The sequence below is a fragment of the Triticum urartu genome, chromosome 6A (genome assembly GCF_056163025.1).
Source record: "Triticum urartu cultivar PI428250 chromosome 6A, HENAU_Tu73, whole genome shotgun sequence".
Taxonomy (NCBI): domain Eukaryota; kingdom Viridiplantae; phylum Streptophyta; class Magnoliopsida; order Poales; family Poaceae; genus Triticum; species Triticum urartu.
In genome coordinates this window covers 530,530,931-530,556,436 of record NC_141878.1, presented here as the reverse complement: position 1 = coordinate 530,556,436, position 25,506 = coordinate 530,530,931, and the positions used below count along the sequence as shown (strand labels likewise).

General features: G+C 49.5%; 1 protein-coding gene across 1 annotated transcript; it reads left to right on the top strand.

The window, feature by feature from the left end:
• Nucleotides 1-4,669: 4,669 nt before the first annotated feature.
• LOC125512563 (uncharacterized) lies at nucleotides 4,670-6,542 on the top strand. Its single transcript, XM_048677657.2, has one exon. The coding sequence runs from the start codon at nucleotides 4,878-4,880 to the stop codon at nucleotides 6,105-6,107; it is 1,230 nt and encodes a 409-aa protein (XP_048533614.2). The 5' UTR covers nucleotides 4,670-4,877; the 3' UTR covers nucleotides 6,108-6,542.
• Nucleotides 6,543-25,506: the final 18,964 nt, after the last annotated feature.

Sequence of the window (25,506 nt, the reverse complement as noted above, 5' to 3'; positions counted from 1 at the left end):
CCACAAGGAAACTTAATTTTGAAAAAAAATATATAACAAAATTGGAAAATGATCGGGGATTTTTAAAAATGTGAAATTGGAAAAATACAAGTAAAAAGTGAATTTGAAAAGGTTCATGAATTCAAAAATGTTCACTAATTTGGAAAAAGGCCATAAATTTGAAAATTGTTCATTAATTGGAGAAAGTGTATGGACTTGAAAAAAGTTCACAAATTTCAGAAAAATGATCTTAATTTTAAAAATATAAAGAATAAAAAAATTCTGATTTTTAAAATAATTAGGCATTTTTTGATATATTTGAAAAACCCCGCATTTGAATAATATTCACCAATTCAAAAGGTTCACCAATTTAAAAAAAATCTCTAATTTAGAAAAGGAGAAAAATAAAAACAAGGGAAAACGAAAAAGAAAAAAACGCAAACATAAAACGACAAATGGCATAAGAAAGGAAAAATCAGTTCAAAAGCTTCTAGAAGCTTCACAAAACCTGAAGTGTGCCACAAATTATGTTATGGTGCCATTACAGCCATACTAGCGATATAAGATGGGACGACCCATTTGCGTAGGACGGGTGTCCCGGAGCAACTAATCAATGGTTACCCCTTGCGGGGCTTTATTTTTATGTACGCGTTTTTAGGTTTTAGATGGGTTGTTTTCGGGGGATTTTCAGTTTCTGCCTGGTTTTTCCTAGGTTTTTGATGAAAAAATGGGGAAAAAATGCGCGAAAAAGCACAAATTTACTTCTGCGAGAGGCATCGGAAATTGAAAAAATGTGTTTTATTTTACTTTTGGAGAACATATTTGCTTCTCGTGAGGCACATGTTTGCTTTCCTGAGAGGCACGGGAAAGGAAAAAAACATGTTTTCTATTATTATTATTTTCAATGAGAGGCACATATTTGCTTCTCATGGACGCAGAGTTGTGCTTCTCAGAAAAGGAAAAAAATTATTATTATTTTGCTTTTGTGAGAGGCATATATTTGCTTCTCGTGGAGGCACGTATTTTCTTCCCCGAGAGACACAGTTGTACCTCTCGCAAAGGGAAAATATGTTTTTTTGCTTCCGCAAGAGGCGCAGATTTGCTTCCGCGAGAGGCGTAGTTGTGCCTCTCGGAAAGGAGAAAATGTAGGAACAAATATGCTACCGGCTCCGGTTTTTTCTTTTAGTTTTTTTCCATGAGAAAAAAGGTTCGTCGAAACCTATTAACATGAGATGTAGTTTTGAAGCCCAACGCGAGAAATCCAATGATAAAAATAGTTCCGAATTTGAACGCATGGTTTAAAAGATAAAATATTTTGAATAAACGAATCTATGAGAAAAAAAAAAGCTCCTAGTTGCGGCAAGTGGCGTAAATGCAGCATTTTGGCGGTGCGCGCCACTTGGTGAAAACACCAAGAAATGGTTTGGGAAAAGTATGAAAATCACTTTGGGTCGAACTTTTGGATACATTGAGCCTATTGTGGAATGACTGCCTGACTTGCCTGTCTCATTACGGCCCACTAGAAGGCGGATTGACCTTCTGTCTCATCCTGATGCCATACATCCCTGAGATGAAATTTGCTCTCGCCTCAAGAAAAATAACTTTGGGACGGACTATTTTTTTCTTTTTTATTTATTTTTTATTTTTAAAAATACATGCTAACTTTTTTAACACGCATTGAATATTTTCAGTGTACAAATTGAACATTTTTCTAAAATGTCACAAACATTTTTTGTATGTTATGAACATTTTTTTACAATTCAGGCACATTCGTTTTAAATGAAACAAAACATACTTGTAAACGTATCAACATTTTTTTTAAAATTACATGATTTTTATATGATTTCATAAACATTTTTAAAACAATGTCATGCAAAAAATAATTAAATGTCTGAACATCTTTAGATGTCACGGATATTATTTTGAATGGTACAAAGATTTAAAAAAAGCGCAAACAAAGTTTTTACATAACATTGATAAATATTATGTGAGCTAAAGATAAATTAATTAAATTTTGAAATATAAACAAAAGTAGAAAACGATGAAATAGAAAAAAATATGCATTTTGCTTGCCGCTCTTTTTTTTTCTTTTGTCAAAGCTCGTTGCTTGTCAATGAAAGGAGGCGTGCATGTTTGATCGATGTTGGTCTTGCCTTGGTAAGACTGTCTTATCGTAAGGTTGCCACGTAATGTATAAGTGGCAGCAAAAAATGGTATACGATGAGATATCTTTTAGTGTCATATCTGGTAACTAGATATCCCTAGATATGTGATTATAGTATTGTTTCTAGGAGATCGTCTCTTAAACGGGCTATATCTAGAAGGACGAATCGGGAGCAATACCTTGATAGAATCAGACATCAACTTTGAAGTGGAGGCAGTGCAACACGCAGAAGATCATGTGGGCTCTGATGTGGCTATTGTGCTTGAATATAAGGAGCAAGCCCTGGACTTCGCAAAGGTTTTATACACTCACTGCCTCCGAAAAGCAAATGAAGTAGCCAATGAGTTAGCAAAGAACCTTTGTAGTGAGAAAAATTCTGGTTTCTAGGACTCTATGTTCCCTGACTTTTTTCTCATCCCCTTTTAAATGATCTAGCTATTATCTGAGAAATGAAGTCTATTTGATTTTTTTAAAAGTTCATCTCTTAAATAAGAAAAGTTGTCTTTTATTCTGACTTCTTTGTCTTTCGCCTCAACATTTATCCTATGTGACACTTCTAAAGATAGCACAATTGTATGTGCCCTTATGAATCGCTAAAAGCTAGGTATATGACCTCCCGTATGTTTTTTAGGCAATATGACCTCCTGTATGTGATTACGGGAATTCTTTCACCTTTTGTAGTACTCACTGGGCATGTTTGGTTATATGCACATATTTTTCTTGCTTACATCAGTGACCCAGTAGGCCCTGTTTGAGCTAATATAGGTTATAGGCCATGTTGTTTATGTTGTTTGGTTGCCTAAAAAATGCAAGTTGCATTAGGACAACAACTAAACAAATAGGAGTGATGTTAATTACAACCATCAGAGTAGCAGGGAGGAGGCAGGAAACAACTTGGAGAAGAGGGGAAAGAAGGATCGCCGCCACCAACCACAACTAGTCAGGGAGATGTCATCGCTTAAATGCTTGTTGGTGAAGAAGCAACCTGGTCACAGAGAGCTCAAAGGGGGGTGATTGCACGGGTTTGGATGGTGACCTGAAGGGAGCTAAATAGGTGGAGGCAGTCGGCGGGAGGTGACTGGGTTACGCCCGCCAATTTTTTGGGACACGTGCGAGCTCACGACATCTTGCTGCTCGCACGAACTCGGCGCCGCGTTTCCCTGCCTTCACAAGACGAGTGAATTGAGTGAAAACTGTCGATTCAGACGTTTCTATCAGACATGACTGTGAGGTGCTTTGAGGTTCATGTGGGTCAAGATGCAATTCCTTTAACGGGAGGGTCGGGATGCAGCTTAGCTAAACAAGCGGGCCAAAACACATCTCGGGCCTGGTTGGGGATGCAGGTAATCAAACATGTCCTCTACTGATCAGCATGCTCGAGGGATTGTCGACGAAGTTGAGTAAGGCTCTAGTTGTACCCAAAGTTGTAACAGTTAGACCTAAAGCGCGCCCCGCCCGGGTTTGCTGAGATCCACGTTGATGCATGAATTTCATGATCGCTTGCAAGAGGATCTGTTGTTGCAGTCTGTCGTGATGCTCCTGGAAATTATATGGGCAACTCAGCTTTGGTGGCATGTGCATAATAGATGTGACGACACTCGAGGCAATAGCTTGCCGCGAAGGTTTATCTCTTGCAGAGGATTTGATGCTTCGGAACGTTATCATTGCCTCGAACTCCAAGCAGGTGATCAATGACATTGAAATAGTTGGTCAAGGAAGGCATGGAGCTATTATTAGTGAGATTAGACAGAGATCTTCTTTAAAATATATTTTTAGTTTCGAAGGCAGAATTTGTTAATGGCGATGCTGATAGTTTAGGCAAGTTTTCCCATTCTCTGGATCTGGGTCGACATGTTTGGTTGGTCGAACTCCATGATTCGTTTTGTATCCCACACCATCCGAGGGCTCCTTTGATTCAAAGGAATTATGTAGGATTTTTGGAGGATTGATATCCATAGGATTTTTTTCCTACATTGGCCTTTTGATTCATAGGATTGGATCCCATAGAAATTTATTTCTATGAAATATTTTGTACTCTTCACCCTCTTTGAGCTTCACTCAAACCTTTTTTTACAATTTTTTTGGTTTTCCTGTGGAATCTTTTGCATGCTTGGAGTACTACATTTCGTAGGAAATCTAACATCCACTCAAACCTCTGTTTACAAATTTTTTTTTGTTTTTTCTGTGGCATCAAATACTCCTTGCTAATCCTATTGGATTTAACATGCCACTCCAATCCTAAATACCTTTTCTATTCTCGCGCTTTCAAAATACTCATGTGAATCAAAGAGGCCCTGAACTTTTCCAACAATAAAGTTTGGTTCATCAGAAAAAAATACTGATCAGCATTCAAGATCCACCTCGATGGGTAAACTCGTTTAAATGGGAGATCATTAGAGCGTGAACCGAGTAGTGCAACACGCTGAATTGTGCCGCCCCCACCTACTTGCAATTGATTTTTGTCCCCCCGATCGAGGCGACAAGTGTTGAGATGGTTGCGGGGAGCTGAACCAAAACATGGCGGGCGACGATCCCGCCGTCCTTCCTTTTAAGTCCCCGCCACGTTCGTCATTTTCATCATTTCTCGCCTCCTCTCCCTCCCTCCTTCCCTCCCTTCCTTCCTTATACTTACTTCCCGGCCGGTCTCTCGATCCCAACCTCGCTCCTCGCCACCACGCCGCGCACACGTACCAGCAAACGCCGGGACCCAGAGCTAGCCGGCCGGACGTGATCGATGGAGATCGCCACGCCGCCGCCGGAGTTCCGCTTCGATGGCGCGGTCCTCGACGACGACGCCTACCCCGTGGGCTCCTCGAGCATCAGGAACCCGTTTGGCTACGCCGATGAACTGGAGACCGGCAACCCGTTCCTGGCCACCACGGCGATGACCGCGCCCCCGTCGCCCAACCCGTTCGGGCTCCTCCCGCCCGACGTCTCCGCCGACGGCCTCTCCGACGGCGCCGACCCCTTCGACCTCTTCCAGCACTTCGCCAGCGCCCCCGCCAGCCCGGAGCGCGCGGCCGCCATATACGCGCAGTTCTCCGGCGCGGGCGACGGTGGCGACGGCTTCCAGCCCCGCGCGTCATTCTCCACGCGCCGCACGGTCGAATCCGCCGTGCCGTTCGACTGGGAGGAGAAGCCGGGAACACCCAAGCCCGGGGTCGGCTCTGGTGCGACGGCGACGGCGACCGGGGATGGTGAGAACGCAGACTTCGACTTCGGCGTCCTGCTGGACCGGAGCGCGCAGGAGCCGGATCAGCTGACGACGGCCGACGAGCTCTTCGACGAAGGCAAGATCCGCCCGCTGAAGCCGCCGCCTCGCCTGCTGGACGGTGGCAGCGTCGGCTCGTCGCCACGGTCGGCCAGGTCCGCGATGTGGTCTCCCCGGCTTCGGGGCCTGGCCGGGCCCGGTCCGGACTTCGACCCGTTCGCCACAGCCATGGCGAACGCGTCCAAGGCGGCCGCGCCATCCCCCCTCGGCCCCAGCGTCAAGGACGCAGCCCCCGACACCGCAGCAGACACCGCGCCGATGAATCCCGACTCCGTCGCGTCGCCACGCTCCGTCCCACCGACCGCGAACAATGGCGGCAGGAAGAAATGGCGGCTCAGCGACCTGCTCCTGTTCCGGAGGCTATCGGCCAAAGGACGCGCCGGCGGCAGCACCATCAGCAGGGAGCCGGTGTTCAAGTACTCGCCGGTGCAACATCTGGGCACGCCGGTCAAGAAGACGGAACCCGTGGGTGCCACTGCCAATGGCGACGCCTCGGCGGGCGGGAAGCAGAAGAAGCAGGGCAAGTACGGGGCAACGGCCGGGGCAGAAGACGGCGCAGCGCGGCCCGGGCTGAGCCTGATGGGGTGCGTCCGGCTGAACCCCGGGCTGCACCGGCTCGCCAAGGGCCTCAACGTGTCCTCCACGTCGCACTTCGGCCGCCGCACCGCCAGGGCGGCCATGCACAGCGGGTAAATGCTCATCGAACCCGGCGATCGCCGCCCTAGCAGAACAAGAAACATCGTTTTTTTTCCTCCCAGCATTTCGCCATTTTCCTTGAAAACACTGTACAACGCGTGAACGCGATTGAGAAGAAAGTTTTTTCACCGTGACTTTTTTACCATGTCCTACGTGCCGTACGTTGCTTGGCACTAAAAGCTGGTGGTGTCGTGCTCGATCGTTTTGTTGTTAAGGTAGCGCTAGATTCGAAGGATTGTTTGACGAGATCGACGGAGTTGGGTCAAAAGGCCGGACAACGTGACGATGATGCCTGCCTCCGAGTCCACGCCAAGCCATGCCATGCACGACAGGTGTTCCCTCCCCTGACGTACCCGCCGGACATTCCCTCCACGCGCGGCGCCGCGACGTGCGCCGCATCTTCTCGAGGAAGCGAGATAATGTGGATGTGATGAGCTACATATCGGGAGGATTCGGCTCGATTCGGATGCACGACGTCGTGGTTGTCCGGGGTGGTGGGACGGGGAGGGAGGGACAAGGTGCAGCTGATCCAGGTAGAGAGGTAGGTTGCTGCTTCTCCATCAGACTAGCTACAATGGGAGTAACTTCAGCAGTAACATCGCGTCTAATTCAGCAAATTTGTTTATGTAGCAATGAGTTAATGAGGAGAAAGGTAGTCTCAGTAACCTAGCTAGTTACTGTAACATCACATATTCTAATGCAATATGAGTCTATAACCTAATAAATGAAGCTTTATATGTTACCACACTTATGTTACTACCCAATATGAAGGTAGTAACATAGTCTAGGGATATGTGTATGTTACTAGTGTATGTTACTCTCCATTGTGGCTAGTCTCACGGCCGAGGTTTTTTCAACGCCATCCTTGTCCTGCCGACCAAAACAGAACGGTGGTTGCTGCTGCGCATGGATTTTGTCTGGCTTTGGAGCGCGCTTTGTCGCGTTGCGCACGGGCAAGTGGCCCGTACCATTGTTGGTCGTTACCGACAGGTTCATGCAGCATTTCCCCAAGTGAAAACCCGAAAAGACTGAGGGCTCCTTTGATTTAAAGGAATTTCATAGGATGTTTGGAGGGTTAGAATCCTTAGGAATTTTTCCTACATTGGTCGTTTGATTCATAAGATTGAACCCTATAGGAATTTTTCCTATGGAATCATGTGTACTATATTTCATTGGAATCTAGCATCCACTCCAACCTCTTTTTTCACTTTCTTTGTTTTTCCTCTGGCATCAAACACTTTGTGATAATCCTATGGGATTCAAGTGGACATGCCACTCCAACCCTTTATTTTTTCTATTCCCGTGTTTTGAGAATCCCGTGAATCAAAGAGGTCCTGAAGGGTTTGGATCTTGCAACAGGGCCCCTTCTAGATCTCCTGTAGAAGGCAAACAATTGGAGGAAGCTATGATGCTCTCAACAAGGTCGGAAGGGCCGATCTTGATGGTTGGTGTTCATGGATTCAGGTCCAGCAACGCCTATGGCGAAGGAGTGGTCTGTTGTATGGAAAGTTTTCTATTTCTGCCCATTGAATATTTGTGCTTTCGAGATAGTGATGCAAAAAGCATGGGGACTACACAAATAAAGCCTAATTCAAGGATATAGGAGGCAACATCTTCGTTGTTCATTTTGGGAGTGAGGGGGGCTGGAAGCATGCATTGAACAATGGACCATGACAATTTGATGTCAGTGTGAGGGAGTCCTAGATTAGGGGGTCCTCGGGTGTCCGGGCTATTTGATATAGGCCGGATTGGTGGACCGTGAAGATACAAAGCGGAAGACTTTTTCCCGTATCCGGGTAAGACTCTCCTATGCGTGGATGGCAAGATTGGTGTCCGGATATGTAATTTCCTTCCTCTACAAACCAACTCTATACAACCCTAGGCCCCTCCGATGTGTATATAAACCGAAGGGTTTAGTCCGCGGAGGCTATCAGAATTCATATAGGCTAGACATCTAGGGTTTAGCCATTATGATCCCGTGGTAGATCAACTCTTGTAACCCCTATACTCATCAAATATAATCAAGCAGGACGTATGGTTTTTACCTCCATTAAGAGGGCCTGAACCTGAGTAAACATCGTGTTCCCTTGTTACCTTCGATCCTCAGACGCATAGTTCGGGACCCCCTACCCGAGATCGGCCGATTTTGAGACCGACATTGGTGCTTTCATTGAGAGTTCCACTGTGTCATCGGCAGAAGGTTAGATGGCTCGTTTGATCATCGACAACGATGCTGTTTCCGGGGAAACTTTTCTCCCTGATCAACTCTTTGTGTTTGGCGGCTTCGCTCTGCGTGCCAATTCAACCGGTCACCTTGAACAGATCGACAGCTATGCCCCTGGTCATCAGATCAGGTTCGGAAGCCTGAATTATATCGCTGATATCCGAGGAGACTTGATCTTCAAAGGGTTCTCGACCTCGATCGCTATTCCTCATCTGCAAGAAGGAAACCCGTCGGATCCACCATCAAGCTCCGTTCAAGGATCAACTACGGTTCCTGCCCTGGCCTTAGATCCAGAGCGGACCACCCTGTCCGAAGACGGGAGTATGAACCCCGCCGGACCCTCTCCTACTACGGAGCTCCTTGTCGGAGACCCAGAGGTGACCATATTTTCGGCAGGCCCGAAATCAAATAGGACTCTCCCTGTCATCAGGAAATCGGACTCACCTCCGAATGCTAACTCCGAACTCTCGAGGTCTACGTCCATTGAGCACAGTCAGGTGGCGTTTGCCATGCCCAGCTCCGTAGATCCTCAGTCACCCGTCCAGGCTTCGCTAGGCTCTAGACTTAATGCGATCTCTCGCCATTACGGAAGTATCACCTCCGAACTACGCCTAGCCCGAACTAGGGGCTGAGAGCGGGGAATTTTATGTCCCACCCACCACCCACTTGATATCCACTATCGAGGACCTAACCGACATGCTGGATTACGCCTCCGAGGACATCGAAGGCATGGTGGACGATGCCGGAGTTGAATCAGGCCAAAACCGACCCATCACTGGACGTTGGACGACCACTTCTACATACGACGTGTACATGGTGGATACGCCCAAAAAGAAGGACGACGATGGCACTCAGGAGCCGATCGAGGACAAGCCCATCAAAGAACCACCAAAGCACCGACGTCAGCAGCGCCGCTCACGATCACGTCGGGAAAAGGACAGTAATACCGGCACCGGAGACAATAACACCCCGGACAACGCTGAAGACTCTGACCACCCCATCGAGCCTGCCCTCGAGCGAGATGAATGGGAAGAAGGACAAGTCAACCCAGACGAACCTGTCGATCGCGAGGATTTGGAAGATAGTAACTATCTACAGATCTCTGAGGAAGATGTTAGCCTCGGTAACGAAGATTTTATCATACCAGAGGAACCCCTTGAGCAAGAACGCTTCAAGCGACAACTTATCGCCATTGTGAGGAGCCTGAAAAAGAAACATCAACAGTTTCAAGCTGAACAGGATACACTGAATGACAGATGGACCAAGGTCCTGGCTGCCGAAGAATACAGCTTCGAGTGCCCAACAAAAAGCTACCTGAGGGAGTCCTGGATTAGGGGGTGTCCGGATGGCCGGACTATACCTTCAGCCGGACTCCTGGACTATGAAGATACAAGATTGAAGACTTCGTCCCGTATCCGGAAGGGACTTTCCTTGGCGTGGAAGGCAAGCTTGGCGATACGGATAGATAGATCTCCTACCATTGTAACCGACTTTGTGTAACCCTAACCCTCTCCGGTGTCTATATAAACCGGAGGGTTTTAGTCCGTAGGACAACATACAGAACAACAATCATACCATAGGCTAGCTTCTAGGGTTTAGCCTCTCCGATCTCGTGGTAGATCTACTCTTGTACTACCCATATCATCAATATTAATCAAGCAGGACGTAGGGTTTTACCTCCATCAAGAGGGCCCGAACCTGGGTAAAACTTCGTGTCCCTTGCCTCCTGTTACCATCCGGCCTAGACGCACAGTTCGGGACTCCCTACCCGAGATCCGCCGGTTTTGACACCGACATTGGTGCTTTCATTGAGAGTTCCTCTGTGTCGTCGCCGTTAGGCTTGATGGCTCCTACGATCATCAATAGCGATGCAGTCCAGGGTGAGACCCTCCTCCCTGAACAGATCTTCGTCTTCGGCGACTTCGCACTGCGGGCCAATTCACTTGGCCATCTGGAGCAGATCGAAAGCTATGCCCCTGGCCGTCAGGTCAGATTTGGAAGTTTAAACTACACGGCTGACATCCGCGGGGACTTGATCTTCGATGGATTCGAGCCACTGCCGAGCGCGCCGCACTGTCACGACGAGCATGATCTAGCTCTGCCGCCGAACAGTGCCCTGGAGGCCGCACCCGCATCGGCTTCGACCCCTAATTCGGAGCCAACTGCGCCGATGGAGGATGGGTGGTTGGACGCCGCCTCGGGGGCTGCGATCCCAACGGCGATCGAGCCGAACACCAGCCCCGCACTCCGCGAGACTCGTAACTCCAAGGAGCCGGACTCCTCTCCGGACTCCGAACCCTCCGCGCCCCTGCCAATCAAATCCGATTGGGCGCCGATCATGGAGTTTACTGCCGCGGACATCTTTCAGCACTCGCCTTTCCGTGATATTTTGAAGACACTAAAGTCTCTCTCTTTATCAAGAGAGCCCTGGCCGGACTACGGTCAGCAAGGTTGGGATACGGACGATGAAGAAATTCAAAGCCCACCCACCACCCACTTTGTAGCCACTGTCGACGATTTAACCGACATGCTCGACTTCGACTCCGAAGACATAGACGGTATGGACGCCGATGCAGGAGACGATGAAGAACCAGCGCCTATTGGGCCCTGGAAAGCCACCTCGTCATATGACATATACATGGTGGACACCCCAAAAGAAGAAGATGGCGATGGAACAGCGGAGGATGACCCCTCCAAGAAACAGCCTAAGCGCTGGCGTCAGCGGCGTCGCTCAAAATCCCGCCAAAGCAAATACGGTGATTCCAGCACGGGAGATAATAATACTCCGGAGAGTGCCGAAGAAAACCACCTCCAGCAAGATTCAGCACAGGAGGATGGAGAAGCCAGCCCCCATGAAAGAGCGGTAGACAGAGAGGTCGAGGACGATAATTGTATGCCTCCCTCCGAAGACGAGGCAAGCCTCGACGACGACGAATTCATCGTGCCAGAGGATCCCGTCGAGTAAGAGCGTTTTCAACGCAGGCTTATGGCCACGACAAGAAGCCTCAAGAAAAAACAGCAACAACTTAGAGCTGATCAAGATTTGCTAGTCGACAGGTGGACTGAAGTCCTTGCGGCCGAAGAGCATAAACTCGAACGCTCCTCCAAGAGCTACCCAAAGCGCAGGGTGCTACCCTGATTAGAGGAGGAAGCACTTAAACCTACATCACCAGCACTTGATACGGCTGACCGGCCACCTCATGGCCGCGATAGAGAGGCCTCTCGGCCCTCCACTCAAGCCACACCCCGTACCAAGGCACGGGAAAATGCGCCAGACCTGCGAGATATGTTGGAGGACAAAGCAAGGCAAACAAGATCGATCTACGGATCGCGTGGGCGCCCCACAACTCGAGATGGTAACCGTCACGCCAGACACAAATCCGGTAGGGCCGAACACAGTAGACAAAGCTCATTGGAGCTACGTCGTGATATAGCCCAGTACAGAGGCGCCGCACACCCACTATGCTTCACAAACAAAGTAATGGATCATCAAATCCCCGACGGTTTCAAACCCGTAAACATCGAATCATATGATGGCACAACAGATCCTGCGGTATGGAACGAGGATTATCTCCTTCATATCCACATGGCCCGCGGCGATGATCTCCACGCCATCAAATACCTCCCACTCAAGCTTAAAGGACCAACCCGGCATTGGCTTAACAGCTTGCCAGCAGGATCAATCGGTTGTTGGGAGGACCTGGAAGTCGCATTCCTCGACAATTTCCAGGGCACCTATGTGCGACCACCAGACGCCGATGACCTAAGCCACGTAATTCAGCAGCCAGAGGAATCGGCCAGACAATTCTGGACACGGTTCCTAACAAAGAAAAATCAAATAGTCGACTGTCCGGACGCAGAGGCCCTAGCAGCCTTCAAGCACAATATCCGTGACGAGTGGCTTGCCCGGCACCTTGGACAGGAAAAGCCGAAATCTATGGCAGCACTCACGACACTCATGACCCGCTTTTGCACGGGAGAAGACAGCTGGCTTGCTCGTAGCAACAATATGACCAAGAACCCTGGTAATTCGGATACCAGGGACAGTAGTGGCAGATCGCGTCACAACAAGCAGAAGCGCTGCATTAACGGCGACAATGCTGAGGATACGGCAGTTAATGCCGGATTCAGAGGCTATAAATCCGGTCAGCGGAAAAAGCCATTCAAAGGAAATCCTAGGGGGCCATCCAGTTTGGACCGAATACTCGACCACTTGTGCCAGATACATGGCACCCCCGAAAAGCCGAGCAATCACACTGAGGGAGTCCTGGATTGGGGGGTGTTCGGGTAGCCAGACTATACCTTCAGCCGGACTCCAAGACTATGAAGATACAAAATTGAAGACTTCGTCCCGTGTCCGGATGGGACTTTCCTTGGCGTGGAAGGCAAGCTTGGAGATGCGGATATTCAAGATCTCCTACCATTGTAACCGACTTTGTGTAATCCTAACCCTCTCCGGTGTCTATATAAACCGGAGGGTTTTAGTCCGTAGGACAACTTCATCATATAACAATCATACCATAGGCTAGCTTCTAGGGTTTAGCCTCCTTGATCTCGTGGTAGATCTACTCTTGTACTATCCATATCATCAATATTAATCAAGCAGGACGTAGGGTTTTACCTCCATCAAGAGGGCCCGAACCTGGGTAAAACATCGTGTTCCTTGCCTCCTGTTACCATCCGGCCTAGACGCACAGTTCGGGACCCCCTACCCGAGATCCGCCGGTTTTGACACCGACATTGGTGCTTTCATTGAGAGTTCCTCTGTGTCGTCGCCTTTAGGCCCGATGGCTCCTTCGATCATCAACAATGATGCAGTCCAGGGTGTGACTTTTCTCCCCGGACAGATCTTCGTCTTCGGCGGCTTCGCACTGCGGGCCAAGTCGCTTGGCCACCTTGAGCAGATTGAAAGCTATGCCCCTGGCCATCAGGTCAGGTTTGGAAGCCTAAACTACACGGCTGACATCCGCGGGGACTTGGTCTTCGACGGATTTGAGCCACAGCCAAGCGCGCCGCACTATCTCGATGGGCATGATATAGCTCTGTCGCCGAACAACGCCTTGGAGGCCGCACACGCGTCGGTTCCGACCATTGATACGGAGCCTACTGCGCCGATCGAGGATCAGCGGTTGGACGCTGCCTCAGGGGCTGCGATCTCAGAGGCGATCGAGCCGAACTCCAGCCCCGCACTCCGCATGGCCCGTGACTCCGAGGAGCCGGATTCCTTTCCGAACTCCGAGCCCCCCGCGCCCCTGCCGATCAAATCCGATTGGGCACCGATAATGGAGTTCACCTCCGCAGACATCTTTCAGCACTCGCCCTTCGGCGACATCCTGAATTCGCTAAAGTCTCTCTCTTTATCAGGAGAGCCCTGGCCGGACTACGATCAGCAAGGATGGGATTCGGATGATGAAGAAATTCAAAACCCACCCACCACCCACTTCGTAGCCACTGTCGACGACTTAACCGACATGCTCGACTTCGACTCCGAAGACATCGACGGTATGGACGACGATGCAGGAGACAACCAAGATCCAACGCCTATAGGGCATTGGACAGTCACCTCATCTCACGATGTGTACATGGTGGATACCCCTAAAGGAAGCAACAACGAGGAAAACGGGGATGGAAAGAGGAATCGATCTCTCGAAAAATGTGGACGACCCTACGCCGGACAAGCCCAAGAAGCAGAAGAACCTCCACAAACGGCTCGTTGCAACCGCTCGCAGCCTGAAAAAGTAGAAGCGGAAGCTAAAAACTGCAGAAGATGCACTCAGGATCAGATGGAGTAAAGTAATCAATACCGCAGACAAATACGGCGACAGTCGCCGCACTGAAAGCTATCCGAAGAGAAAGCTACTGCTTGAATTCGACAAGGAGGGCTTAGAGCCCTCGCATTCCAAAAGTGAGAAAGCCACACGGTCGCATAGACGACCCCATGGCCAGCATAAAGCGGCAAGCAGCGCCGCACTTAAGCCGGCATGCGACCCACTTAAGGATTCACATCATGGCCCAGCCAGGTCCATTTACGGGCCAAGAAAGCAAGCTCTCGTAAGCAATGCAATAAAGCCATTATCAGAATCCGGCACACCCAAATACAGGGGTGCCGCACACCCCCTATGTTTCACCGATGAGGTCCTGGATTATGAATTTCCAGCGGGATTCAAACCCGTAAACATAGAGGCATATGATGGAACAACAGACCCTGGAGTCTGGATCGAGGATTATATCCTCCACATACATATGGCTAGAGGAGATGACCTCCATGCCATAAAATACTTACCCCTCAAGCTTAAAGGGCCAGCCCGGCATTGGCTCAAAAGCCTTCCTAAAAACACAATCGGAAGTTGGGAAGAGCTCGAGGACGCTTTCCGAGCAAATTTTCAAGGGACCTATGTCCGCCCTCCGAATGCAGACGATCTTAGTCACATAACTCAACAGCCCGGAGAGTCAGCTCGGCAATTCTAGAATAGATTTCTTACTAAAAAGAATCAGATAGTCGACTGTCCGGACGCTGAAGCCTTAGCGGCTTTCAGGCATAATGTCCGAGACGAATGGCTCGCCAGACACCTCGGCCAAGAAAAGCCAAGAACAATGGCCACACTAACAAGTCTCATGACCCGCTTTTGCATAGGAGAGGACATCTGGTTGGCAAGATGCAGCACCAGTGACCCAAGTACATCCGAAACTAGGGATGGAAACGGAAAACCGTGACGCAATAAGGACCGTCGCCGGACTAAGGAAAAAAATCTGAAGAGCGCGGCAGTCAACGCCGGATTCAAAAGCTCACGACAGAATCAGAAAAAGCCGCCCCTCCAAGATAACAGGGACGACCTATCCAACCTAAACAAAATCTTGGATAGGATATGTCAAATACACAGCACTCCCGGAAAGCCTGCTAACCATACCCATAGAGATTGTTGGGTTTTCAAACAATCCGGCAGACTCAACGCCGAACACAAGGGGCTCGACACACCAAGCGAAGACGAGGACGAACCCCAAAAGCAGAGTACCAGGAAACAAAAGAATTTCCCACAAGAAGTAAAAACAGTAAACTTACTCCACATAACAAAACGTGCGGCGCCCATAAAGGTACGCGCCCCACGGCCTATCCCAAAGGAATCCCGCCACTAGTTGTCAAAACCAATCATCTTCGATCATCTAGATTATTCTAGAAGTGTCAGGAACCCAGGCTGGACTGCCCTGGTACTCGATCCAATAATTGGCGGACTCCAGTTTTCAAATGTCCTTATGGACGGTGGCAGCGGACTCAACCTGATATATCAGGACTCAATCCGCCACATGGGGATCGACCCAAAAAGAATTCGTCATAGCAAAACCTCCTTTCAAGGAGTAACGCCAGGTCCGGACACCCATTGCATGGGTTTTCTCTGGCTCGAGGTTATTTTCGGCTCTGCCGATAACTTCCGTCGTGAAAAGCTGACTTTCCACATCGTCCCATTCTCAAGTCGCTATCAAGCACTACTGGGACGCGAAGCTTTCACCCGCTTTAACGCAATACCGGATTATGCATCTCTTACGCTTAAGATGCCCGGTCCACGCGACATCATCTCCTTAAAGGGGAAGCGGTGAGAACACCTCCCCCAAGCGGAGGATTGTGTGGCCGCTTTAACAGCCCCACAATACAATGGCTTCACCAGCCAGAACATCGGAACAGGTCATTAAGACCACGGACACGGATAGACGAGTCTGGCACAAAAGTATCGTTGATAAAGGCTTAGTGGCCATATACCCTGCACTAGGGGCTTCACACGTATAAAATAAGAGACAATAAAGCTCAATTTTTCATATTTTACTTTACACTTTGTTTATTTCATATAACTTTTGTTCGGCACGCCCCTTTTTTCAACTTAGTTGCTCTCTTTTTACAGATGAACGTCGTGCTGCGCCTGTCCAGGATACGGCACAACGGAGACACAGGCGTAGACATGCAGTAGGGACCCGTTCCAAGGATTCTTTTCAGATTAAGACCCTGCGTAAACCTTTTTTACTGTCTCTTGTTGATACACATCCCCTGGTTCTATGACCAAGGAGGAGGCTGGCGTCTTGGCATGTGGCCACGTCAGAATTCTTGCGCATACCTGGACACTAGGGGCATATACCTCAGAGCGTTACCTCGCCCGCTCTCATAAGGACCGAATACCTTAGGGAGTGTTCGGCGTCGCGAGTTTGGCCTTATATGCATCAACTCCGAGTCATGATTTTGGTCAAATGTTGGGTTGCCCGGCTCCTGTGTTCGGCCACCTTATGTTCCGCTCTATCGGCTAAGGCGGCACCAGGAGAACTACTGCGATTGTGCCCTGGTTCCGCCAGGCGAGCACCTTAGTAGAGAAAGCCGAAAATCGACTGTCATGATATGGCGTGAGACTGGTCAACCACTCGATGACTCTCCGGAATCTGTAGGATTCCTCCGCATTAACGAAGGGCCGTTTCCCGACCAGGCACATACGCGCCCCGAATTCGGGAGAGCGCAGTCGCCACCAGGGGCCACCTAAATAGTCCCATTGTCAAGCTCCTATGGCTAAGTGAAAGTGTTAAAGCATTATAGTCCGGTAGCCTAGCTCGCTGCGCTATCACCTCCTTTGTAGGACCAAGACGTTGGATTAAATGTGAAAATGCGCCTTCTGCGAGCACCCCCGCACTATGTGTGTGGGGGCTGAAGCCAACGACTGCAATCTTTCAGATTTTGTATACATATCTTAAAACGGCCGCACAGGAGGTGTTCCAAATACTTGAAGGCACAAGTATAAAAGGCTACTACAATTGATCAAAATATTGCTTTATAATTACATATGCTATCAGAACATAGCATCCTTCGAGCACTGCGTCTCTATTACACGAGCGCCTTCAAGGACTTCCTGAAAATAGTGCTCGGAGGGTACTCGGCTTTTGTCTGAATCTCGGGATGCAACAACGGTGGTCTCCATCTCTGCCCAGTATGTCTTGATACGGGCAAGATCCATCCGTGCGCCCTCTATGCATGCTGACTTCTTCATCGCATTGATACGTGGCACCGCGTCAAGGAATTGTTGCACCAAGCTGAAATAACTCTTCGGCTCCGATCTCCCCGGCCACAGATAACCCATGACGTACTTCATGGCGAGCCCGCACAATCTATTCAGTTCGACCCATTGAGCTAGACGATCGTCCACTGCCAGCGGATGCTTTGGATTCTGGAACTGCGACCAGAAAAGCCTTTCCACTTCGCGATCTTCTTGATCTCGAAAGTATTCGGTCGCATCAGCAGCACTCGCTGCCAAATCCATATAGGTGTCCTCCGCACTCCACATCCGGTCCAACGGAGCAAACTTCGGATCGCAAAACTTCCTCCGCAGCATAAAGGGCTTTCCAGCCGCAATATGTCCGGCCTGACGCAGCTCCTCCTTCGCAGCTCTCATCGCAGCGCGAGCGTCCTTGGCATCAACAATGGCCTTCTCTAAGTCCGTCTGTCTCGCCCGGTCTTCTTTCTCAAGAAACTTGCAACGGTCAGCAGCACTTTTTAACTTCACGGCCATCATGGCCATCTCCTTCTTGCTTCAGCAGTGAGCAGCCTGTTCGGCTGTCAGCTCTCCAAGGGCCTTCTCGGCAGCCGCATCACTTTTCCTGGCTTGTTCCTTAGCTCGGGCAAGTTCCGCCCGAAGACTCTCCACGGCGGCCGCACCATCTGCGTCGAGCACACACATTGTAAGATACTGGCATAAAGCTCCTCTTACCAGATGCCGCCCAAGGAATTGCATACCCTGAGCCTCATCAAGCCGCTCGTTGACGAGCGCGATGTTGGCATCTGCCATGTCAAGTTGCCGCTTTAGTTTGGCAAAATCATCAGTTCGGCTCGATTCCGGACACTTCGCCACCTGTATACAAAGGCGACATTTTAGACCTAGGATTATGATCCTCTGCGCACCGTCAATTTTGACAGCGCACAGAGTCTCAGGGGCTACTATCTACACAGGGTGCATCTTGTTTATGCGCAACTGACAAAGAAGTACATTATCAAACGTACCTCAAAACCCGTCAGTAAACTTCGGACGGCCTCATGCAATCCGCTTTCCGCGGACGAAATCCTTCCAATCACCGTACCCATCAATGCACGGTGCTCCTTTGAGATAGAAGCTCGCCCCAGCAGAATCATCAGCTCCTCCGACCGCGCATCGGATGGTGCCGGACTCGTCCTATGACCTCCATCAAAGGCCGGACACGGAGAACCTTGGGGGGACATATGGCTACCTTCCACCCCTGCTGGATTCGGAGAAACCCTCCGCGATGGCAGGGGGAGGCGTTCCACTCTCCATCATCTCCGGAAGTAGATCCCCCGAAGACGAGCTCTGCTGAGAAGGGCTGAGGTCCGAGCTACAAAGTAAAATTTTGGTTAATCTTCTCAGATAAAAAGCAAGGATTTCTCTCATCCCTCTAAAGGAAAATCTTTCTCTACTTACGGCTCGCTGGAGGGCTGATCCCTTTGAGGGCGTAGTTCGGACGAGGATCTCCCCGGCGTCGGATCCTCTGATGAGGACTTTTTCCCCCGCTTTGAGGCCATGGTCTCCGGGTCATCAGAGGCGGCCCTCTTCTTCCCCTTAGGAGAGGAATTGTCGATTCTTCCCTTCGGAGCAGCCTCCTTCGAGGAGGCCATAGTTTCCTTGTCCTCCCCCTCACTTCCCTCCAAAGGCACGATCTTCAACATCCTGACTAGCACGGGATCCGGCCTGGTCTCAGGAAGGGGAGCCGGACACCGGATCAGCTTTGCCTTCGCTATCCACTCCTGTTTAAAAGGACAACTCTTTTAGGGGCGAGTTTATGACAATTTTACGGATAGCGAGTCCGGGCACGAGGTTACTTACTTGAGTATCCGGGTGATTGCAGCTTAAACCTGCGTCCTCGGTCAAATCCGGACACATTGATCATGATCCGAAGAACATTTTATACATCTCCACGGGCGTTCCGCCCATAAAATGCTGGAGAGCTCGTGGTCCCTCCGGATTAAACTCCCACAGACGAAGGGAGCGACGTTTGCCGGGCAGTGTTCGGCGAATCAGCATGACCTGCGTCACCTTGACCAGGTTGAGGTCTCTTTCTAAGAGATCCTTAATGCGGCCCTGCAACAAGGGCACATCTTTGGATAACCCCCAATCTAATCCTTTGTTGACCCATGACGCTAGCCCTGGTGGGGGACCCGAGCGAAAGGCAGGAGGCGCCACCCACTTGGTGCTCCTAGGAGCAGTGATATAGAACCACTCTCGTTGCCACAAGCCGAGCTCCTCTTGAAAGGAGCCCTCGGGCCATAGAGCATCAGCATTCTTACTTATGACAGCGCCTCCGCACTCTGCGTGCCGTCCCTCGATCATCTTCGGCTCCACTCCAAAATTCTTGAGCCATAATCCGAAGTGAGGAGTAACATGGAGGAACGCTTCGCACACAACGATGAATGAGGAAATGTGGAGGATGGACTCCGGAGCTAAGTCATGAAATTCCAGCCCATAATAGAACATCAGCCCCCTCACGAAGGGATCCATCGGGAAGCCTAACCCCCGAAGGAAGTGAGACATGAACACTACGCTCTCACTGGGCTGGGGACTGGGAATAGCCTGCCTTTGAGCAGGCAACCTATGCAAAATTTCGGCGGTCAAGAACTTAGCCTCTCTCAACTTTAGCACGTCCTCCTCCGTGACGGAGGAGGGCATCCATCGGCCTTGAAGGTCGGAATCGGACATTGTCGAAGGTCCGAAGCGCCTGGAATCTGGAGCCTAGGGTGTTGGAACTCGAGGCGACGGGCGAACTTGTTTTGAGATTGGAGAAAAGGAGTAAGGCCTTGGTCTCTTTATAAGAGATTGAATACCAGGAGCCCTCCCCGTAACCGTTTGGGACTCGCCTTTAATCGAGAAGACATGCTAACGGGCATGATTGGGTTACCCACGTCTGTATTGATGAGAATCCCGTAAATAAAGGGGACACGATCTCTGCTTTGACAAGACGTGCCAAGGAAACCGCCTCGCAAAACACGCTGAGGTGGAAAAGTGAAAACGATTCGAATAAAGGCTTGGCCGTAGTGTGATGTCACGCTGCGGAATACGTCAGCGGATTAGATTTGTGTTAATATTATTCTCTCTGTGGCAATACGTGGAAACTTATTTTGCAGAGCCGGACACTACTCTTGGTGTTTACAAACTTTTATGAAGAATTTGGAGGAGGAACCCGCCTTGCAATGCCGAAGACAATCTACGTGCCGGACTCGTCGTCATTGAAGCCTGGTTCAGGGGCTACTAAGGGAGTCCTGGATTGGGGGGTGTTCGGGTAGCCGAACTATACCTTCAGCCGGACTCCAGGACTATGAAGATACAAGATTGAAGACTTCGTCCCGTGTACGGATGGGACTTTCCTTGGCGTGGAAGGCAAGCTTGGCGATGCGGATATTCAAGATCTCCTACCATTGTAACCGACTTTGTGTAACCCTAACCCTCTCCGGTGTCTATATAAACCGGAGGGTTTTAGTCCGTAGCACAACTTCATCATATAACAATCATACCATAGGCTAGCTTCTAGGGTTTAGCCTCCTTGATCTCGTGGTAGATCTACTCTTGTACTATCCATATCATCAATATTAATCAAGCAGGATGTAGGGTTTTACCTCCATCAAGAGGGCCCGAACCTGGGTAAATCATCGTGTTCCTTGCCTCCTGTTACCATCTGGCCTAGACGCACAGTTCGGGACCCCCTACCCGAGATCCGCCGGTTTTGACACCGACACACACCAACAGGGATTGTTGGGTGTTCAAGCAGGCAGGCAAGTTAAATGCCGAAAATAGAGAGACGGGGCTGCATAGTGATGACGATGAAGAGCCCCGGCCGCCGAACAACAGTGGACAGAAGGGTTTTCCCCCACAAGTGCGGACGGTGAACATGATATACGCAACCCACATCCCCAAGAGGGAGCGGAAGCGCGCGTTAAGGGACGTATACGCGGTACAGCCAGTCGCCCCAAAGTTCAACCCATGGTCCTCCTGCCCGATCACCGTTGATCGAAGGGACCATCCCACTAGCACCCGTCATGGCGGATTCGCCGCATTGGTTCTAGACCCAATTATTGACGGATTTCATCTCACTAGAGTCCTTATGGACGGCGGCAGCAGCCTGAACCTGCTTTACCAGGATACAGTGCGGAAAATGGGCATAGATCCCTCGAGGATTAAGCCCACCAAAACGACCTTTAAAGGCGTAATACCAGGTGTAGAGGCCAACTGTACAGGCTCAGTCACACTTGAAGTGGTCTTCGGATCTCCGGATAATTTCCGAAGCGAGGAGTTAATCTTCGACATAGTCCCATTCCGCAGTGGCTATCATGCACTGCTCGGGCGAACCGCATTCGCCAAGTTCAATGCGGTACCGCACTACGCATACCTTAAGCTCAAGATGGCAGGCCCTTGAGGAGTAATTACGGTCAATGGAAACACCGAACGCTCTCTCTGAACGGAGGAGCACACGGCGACCCTTGCAGCGGAAGTACAAAGCGGCCTCTCCAGGCAGTTCTCCAGTCTGGCCATTAAACGTCCGGACATCGTCAAGCGTGCCCGGAGTAACCTACAACAAGACCGCCTGGCATGTTCCGAGTAGGCGTAGCAATGCGGCCCCAACCCCAGCCCTCGCAAAAATGCGACGCCAGTGCTTCGCGTACATAACTACGCTCTAGAAATACCATGGGTACAGGGGGAGGGGCACCATCACGACACGCCCGAAACACGGCTTAAACCGCACCAGGGGCTGCTGATTTTTTAATTTTCTCTTACTTTCAGGACTCCATTCTTCGGAAGGCCTGTTTGGCAGTTCAATTGCCGCACAAACGATGCAAGAACCAGGGAAGCAGACAAGCCATGCCGCATTACGGAACTCCCAGGTGGTCTCTATCACGAGCAGTATACCTGTTTCGCATACCATTCCGCAGCCTGCCCCTGGAACGGACATGTTAAATAGTCCAACCTTTTGCTTATCGCATTATTTCGCATCGTTCTGCTTTGATCGCAGCCCTTTTTAATAAATAATGCATAGCTTTTGTCTATTTTTGCATTACTCTTTTTTTTACAAATATATGTTCCTTAACGACATGTTGCACCCGTACACTTTGGTATGGCCAAAATGCGCCAGGGGCTTTAGTACCCCTCAATATGGTGTGAGAAGTCCGAACACTTTAACAAGTGCGGCACCCCGAACTTATAGCATTATATGCATCGGCTCCGAATCATGTCTTGGGTCAATAGTTGGGTTTGCTCGGCTCCTATGTTTTGGTGCCTTACGTTCCGCTATATCGGCTAAGGTAGCACTGGGAGAACTACTGCGATTGTGCCCCAGTTGAGCTAGGTCGAGCACCTCAGTAGAGAAAGCTAAAACTGACTGTCATGATGAAGCGAGAGCCGGTCGCTGTTCGAGAGGTTTTTCGAGTCCCTAAAGACTTATGCCGCTCAGAGCAAGGAGTCGGCTCTGTCTGGCCAAGGCGTGGATAGCGCCCCAAACTCGGTCTTCCGAATACCAGGGGCTTCGCTGAAATTTAAAATTATAGAATTCTATGGCTAAGTGAGAGTGTTCACGCATTATAGTCCGATTGCCTTGTTCGTTGTGTTGAAAATATGCCCTAGAGGCAATAATAAAAGTATTATTATTATTATATTTCTTTGTTCATGATAATTGTCTTTATTCATGCTATAACTGTATTATCCGGAAATCGTAATACACGTGTGAATAATAGACACCAACATGTCCCTAGTAAGCCTCTAGTTGACTAGCTCGTTGATCAACAGATAGTCATGGTTTCCTGACTATGGACATTGGATGTCATTGATAACGAGATCACATCATTAGGAGAATGATGTGATGGACAAGACCCAATCCTAAACATAGCACAAGATCGTATAGTTCGTTTGCTAGAATTTTCCAATGTCAAGTATCTTTTCCTTAGACCATGAGATCGTGTAACTCCCGGATACCGTAGGAGTGCTTTGGGTGTGCCAAACATCACAACGTAACTGGGTGACTATAAAGGTATACTACGGGTATCTCCGAAAGTGTCTGTTGGGTTGACATGGATCAAGACGGGGATTTGTCACTCCGTATGACGGAGAGGTATCACTGGGCCCACTCAGTAATGCATCATCATAATGAACTCAAAGTGACCAAGTGTTTGGTCACGGGATCGTGCATTACGGTACGAGTAAAGTGACTTGCTGGTAACGAGATTGAACGAGGTATTGGGATACCGACGATCGGATCTCGAGCAAGTAACATACCGATTGACAAAGGGAATTGTATACGGGGTTGTTTGAATCCTCGACATAGTGGTTCATCCGATGAGATCATTGAGGAGCATGTGGGAGCCAACATGGGTATCCAGATCCCGCTGTTGGTTATTGACCGGAGAGCAATCTCGGTCATGTCTACATGTCTCCCGAACCCGTAGGGTCTACACACTTAAGGTTCGGTGACGCTAGGGTTGTAGGGATATGTATATGCAGTAACCCGAATGTTGATCGGAGTCCCGGATGAGATCCCGGACGTCACGAGGAGTTCCGGAATGGTTCGGAGGTAAAGAATTATATATAGGAAGTACTATTTCAGCCATCGGGACAAGTTTCGGGGTTATCGGTATTGTACCGGGACCACCGGGTGGGGCCACCTGTCCCGGGGGGCCACATGGGCTGTAGGGGGTGCGCCTTGGCCTACATGGGCCAAGGGCACCAGCCCCAAGAGGCCCATGCGCCTAGGGTTTCAAGGAGGAAGAGTCCTAGGAGGGGAAGGCACCTCCTAGGTGCCTTGGGGAGGAGGGATTCCTCCTCCTTGGCCGCACCCCCTAGGAGATTGGATCTCCTAGGGCCAGCGCCCCCCCTTGGCCCTCCTATATATAGTGGGGGAAGGAGGGCTTTCAGAACACGCCTTTGGTTGCCTCCTTCTCCCTCTCCAACACCTCCTCCTCCTCCATAGCGCTTGGCAAAGCCCTGACGGAGTTCTGCAGCTCCATCATCACCACACTGTCGTGCTGCTGCTGGTGCCATCTCCCTCAACCTCTCCTTCCCCCTTGATGGATCAAGAAGAAGGAGACGTGGCTGTTCCGTACGTGTGTTGAACGCGGAGGTGCCGTCCGTTCGGTGCTAGGATCTTCGGTGATTCGAATCACGTCGAGTACGACACCCTCATCCACGTTCTTTGAACGCTTCCGCTCGCGATCTACAAAGTACGTAGATGCATCTAATCACTCGTTGCTAGATGAACTCCTAGATGGATCTTGGTGAAACCGTAGGAAATTTTTTGTTTTTCTGCAACGTTCCCCAACAGTGGCATCATGAGCTAGGTCTATGCGTAGTTCTTCTTACGCGAGTAGAACACAATTTGTTGTGGGCGTAGATGTTGTCAAATTTCTTGCCGCTACTAGTCTTATCTTGCTTCAACGGTATTGTGGGATGAAGCGGCCCGGACCAACCTTACACGTACGCTCATGTGAGACCGGTTCCACCGACTAACATGCACAAGTTGCATAAGGTGGCTGGCGGGTGTCTGTCTCTCCTACTTTAGTTGGAGCGGATTCGATGAAAAGGGTCCTTATGAAGGGTAAATAGAAGTTGACAAATCACGTTGTGGCTTTCACGTAGGTAAGAAAACGTTCTTGCTAGAACCCTACTTCAGCCACGTAAAACTTGCAACAACAATTAGAAGACGTCTAACTTGTTTTTGCAGCAAGTGCTTTGTGATATGATATGGCCAAAGTTGTGATGAATGATGAATGATCTATATGTGATGTATGAGATGTTCATGCTATTGTAAAAGGAATCACAACTTACATGTCGATGAGTATGACGGTGACAAGATGATCATGGAGCCCCAAGATGGAGATCAAAGGAGCTATGTGATATTGGCCATATCATGTCACTATTATTATTTGATTGCATGTGATGTTTATCATGTTTTGCATCTTGTTTGCTTAGAACAACGGTAGTAAATAAGATGATCCCTCATAATAATTTCAAGAAAGTGTTCCCCCTAACTGTGCACCGTTGCTAAAGTTCGTCGTTTCGAAGCACCACGTGATGATCGGGTGTGATAGATCCTTACGTTCACATACAACGGGTGTAAGACAGATTTACACACGCAATACACTTAGGTTGACTTGACGAGCCT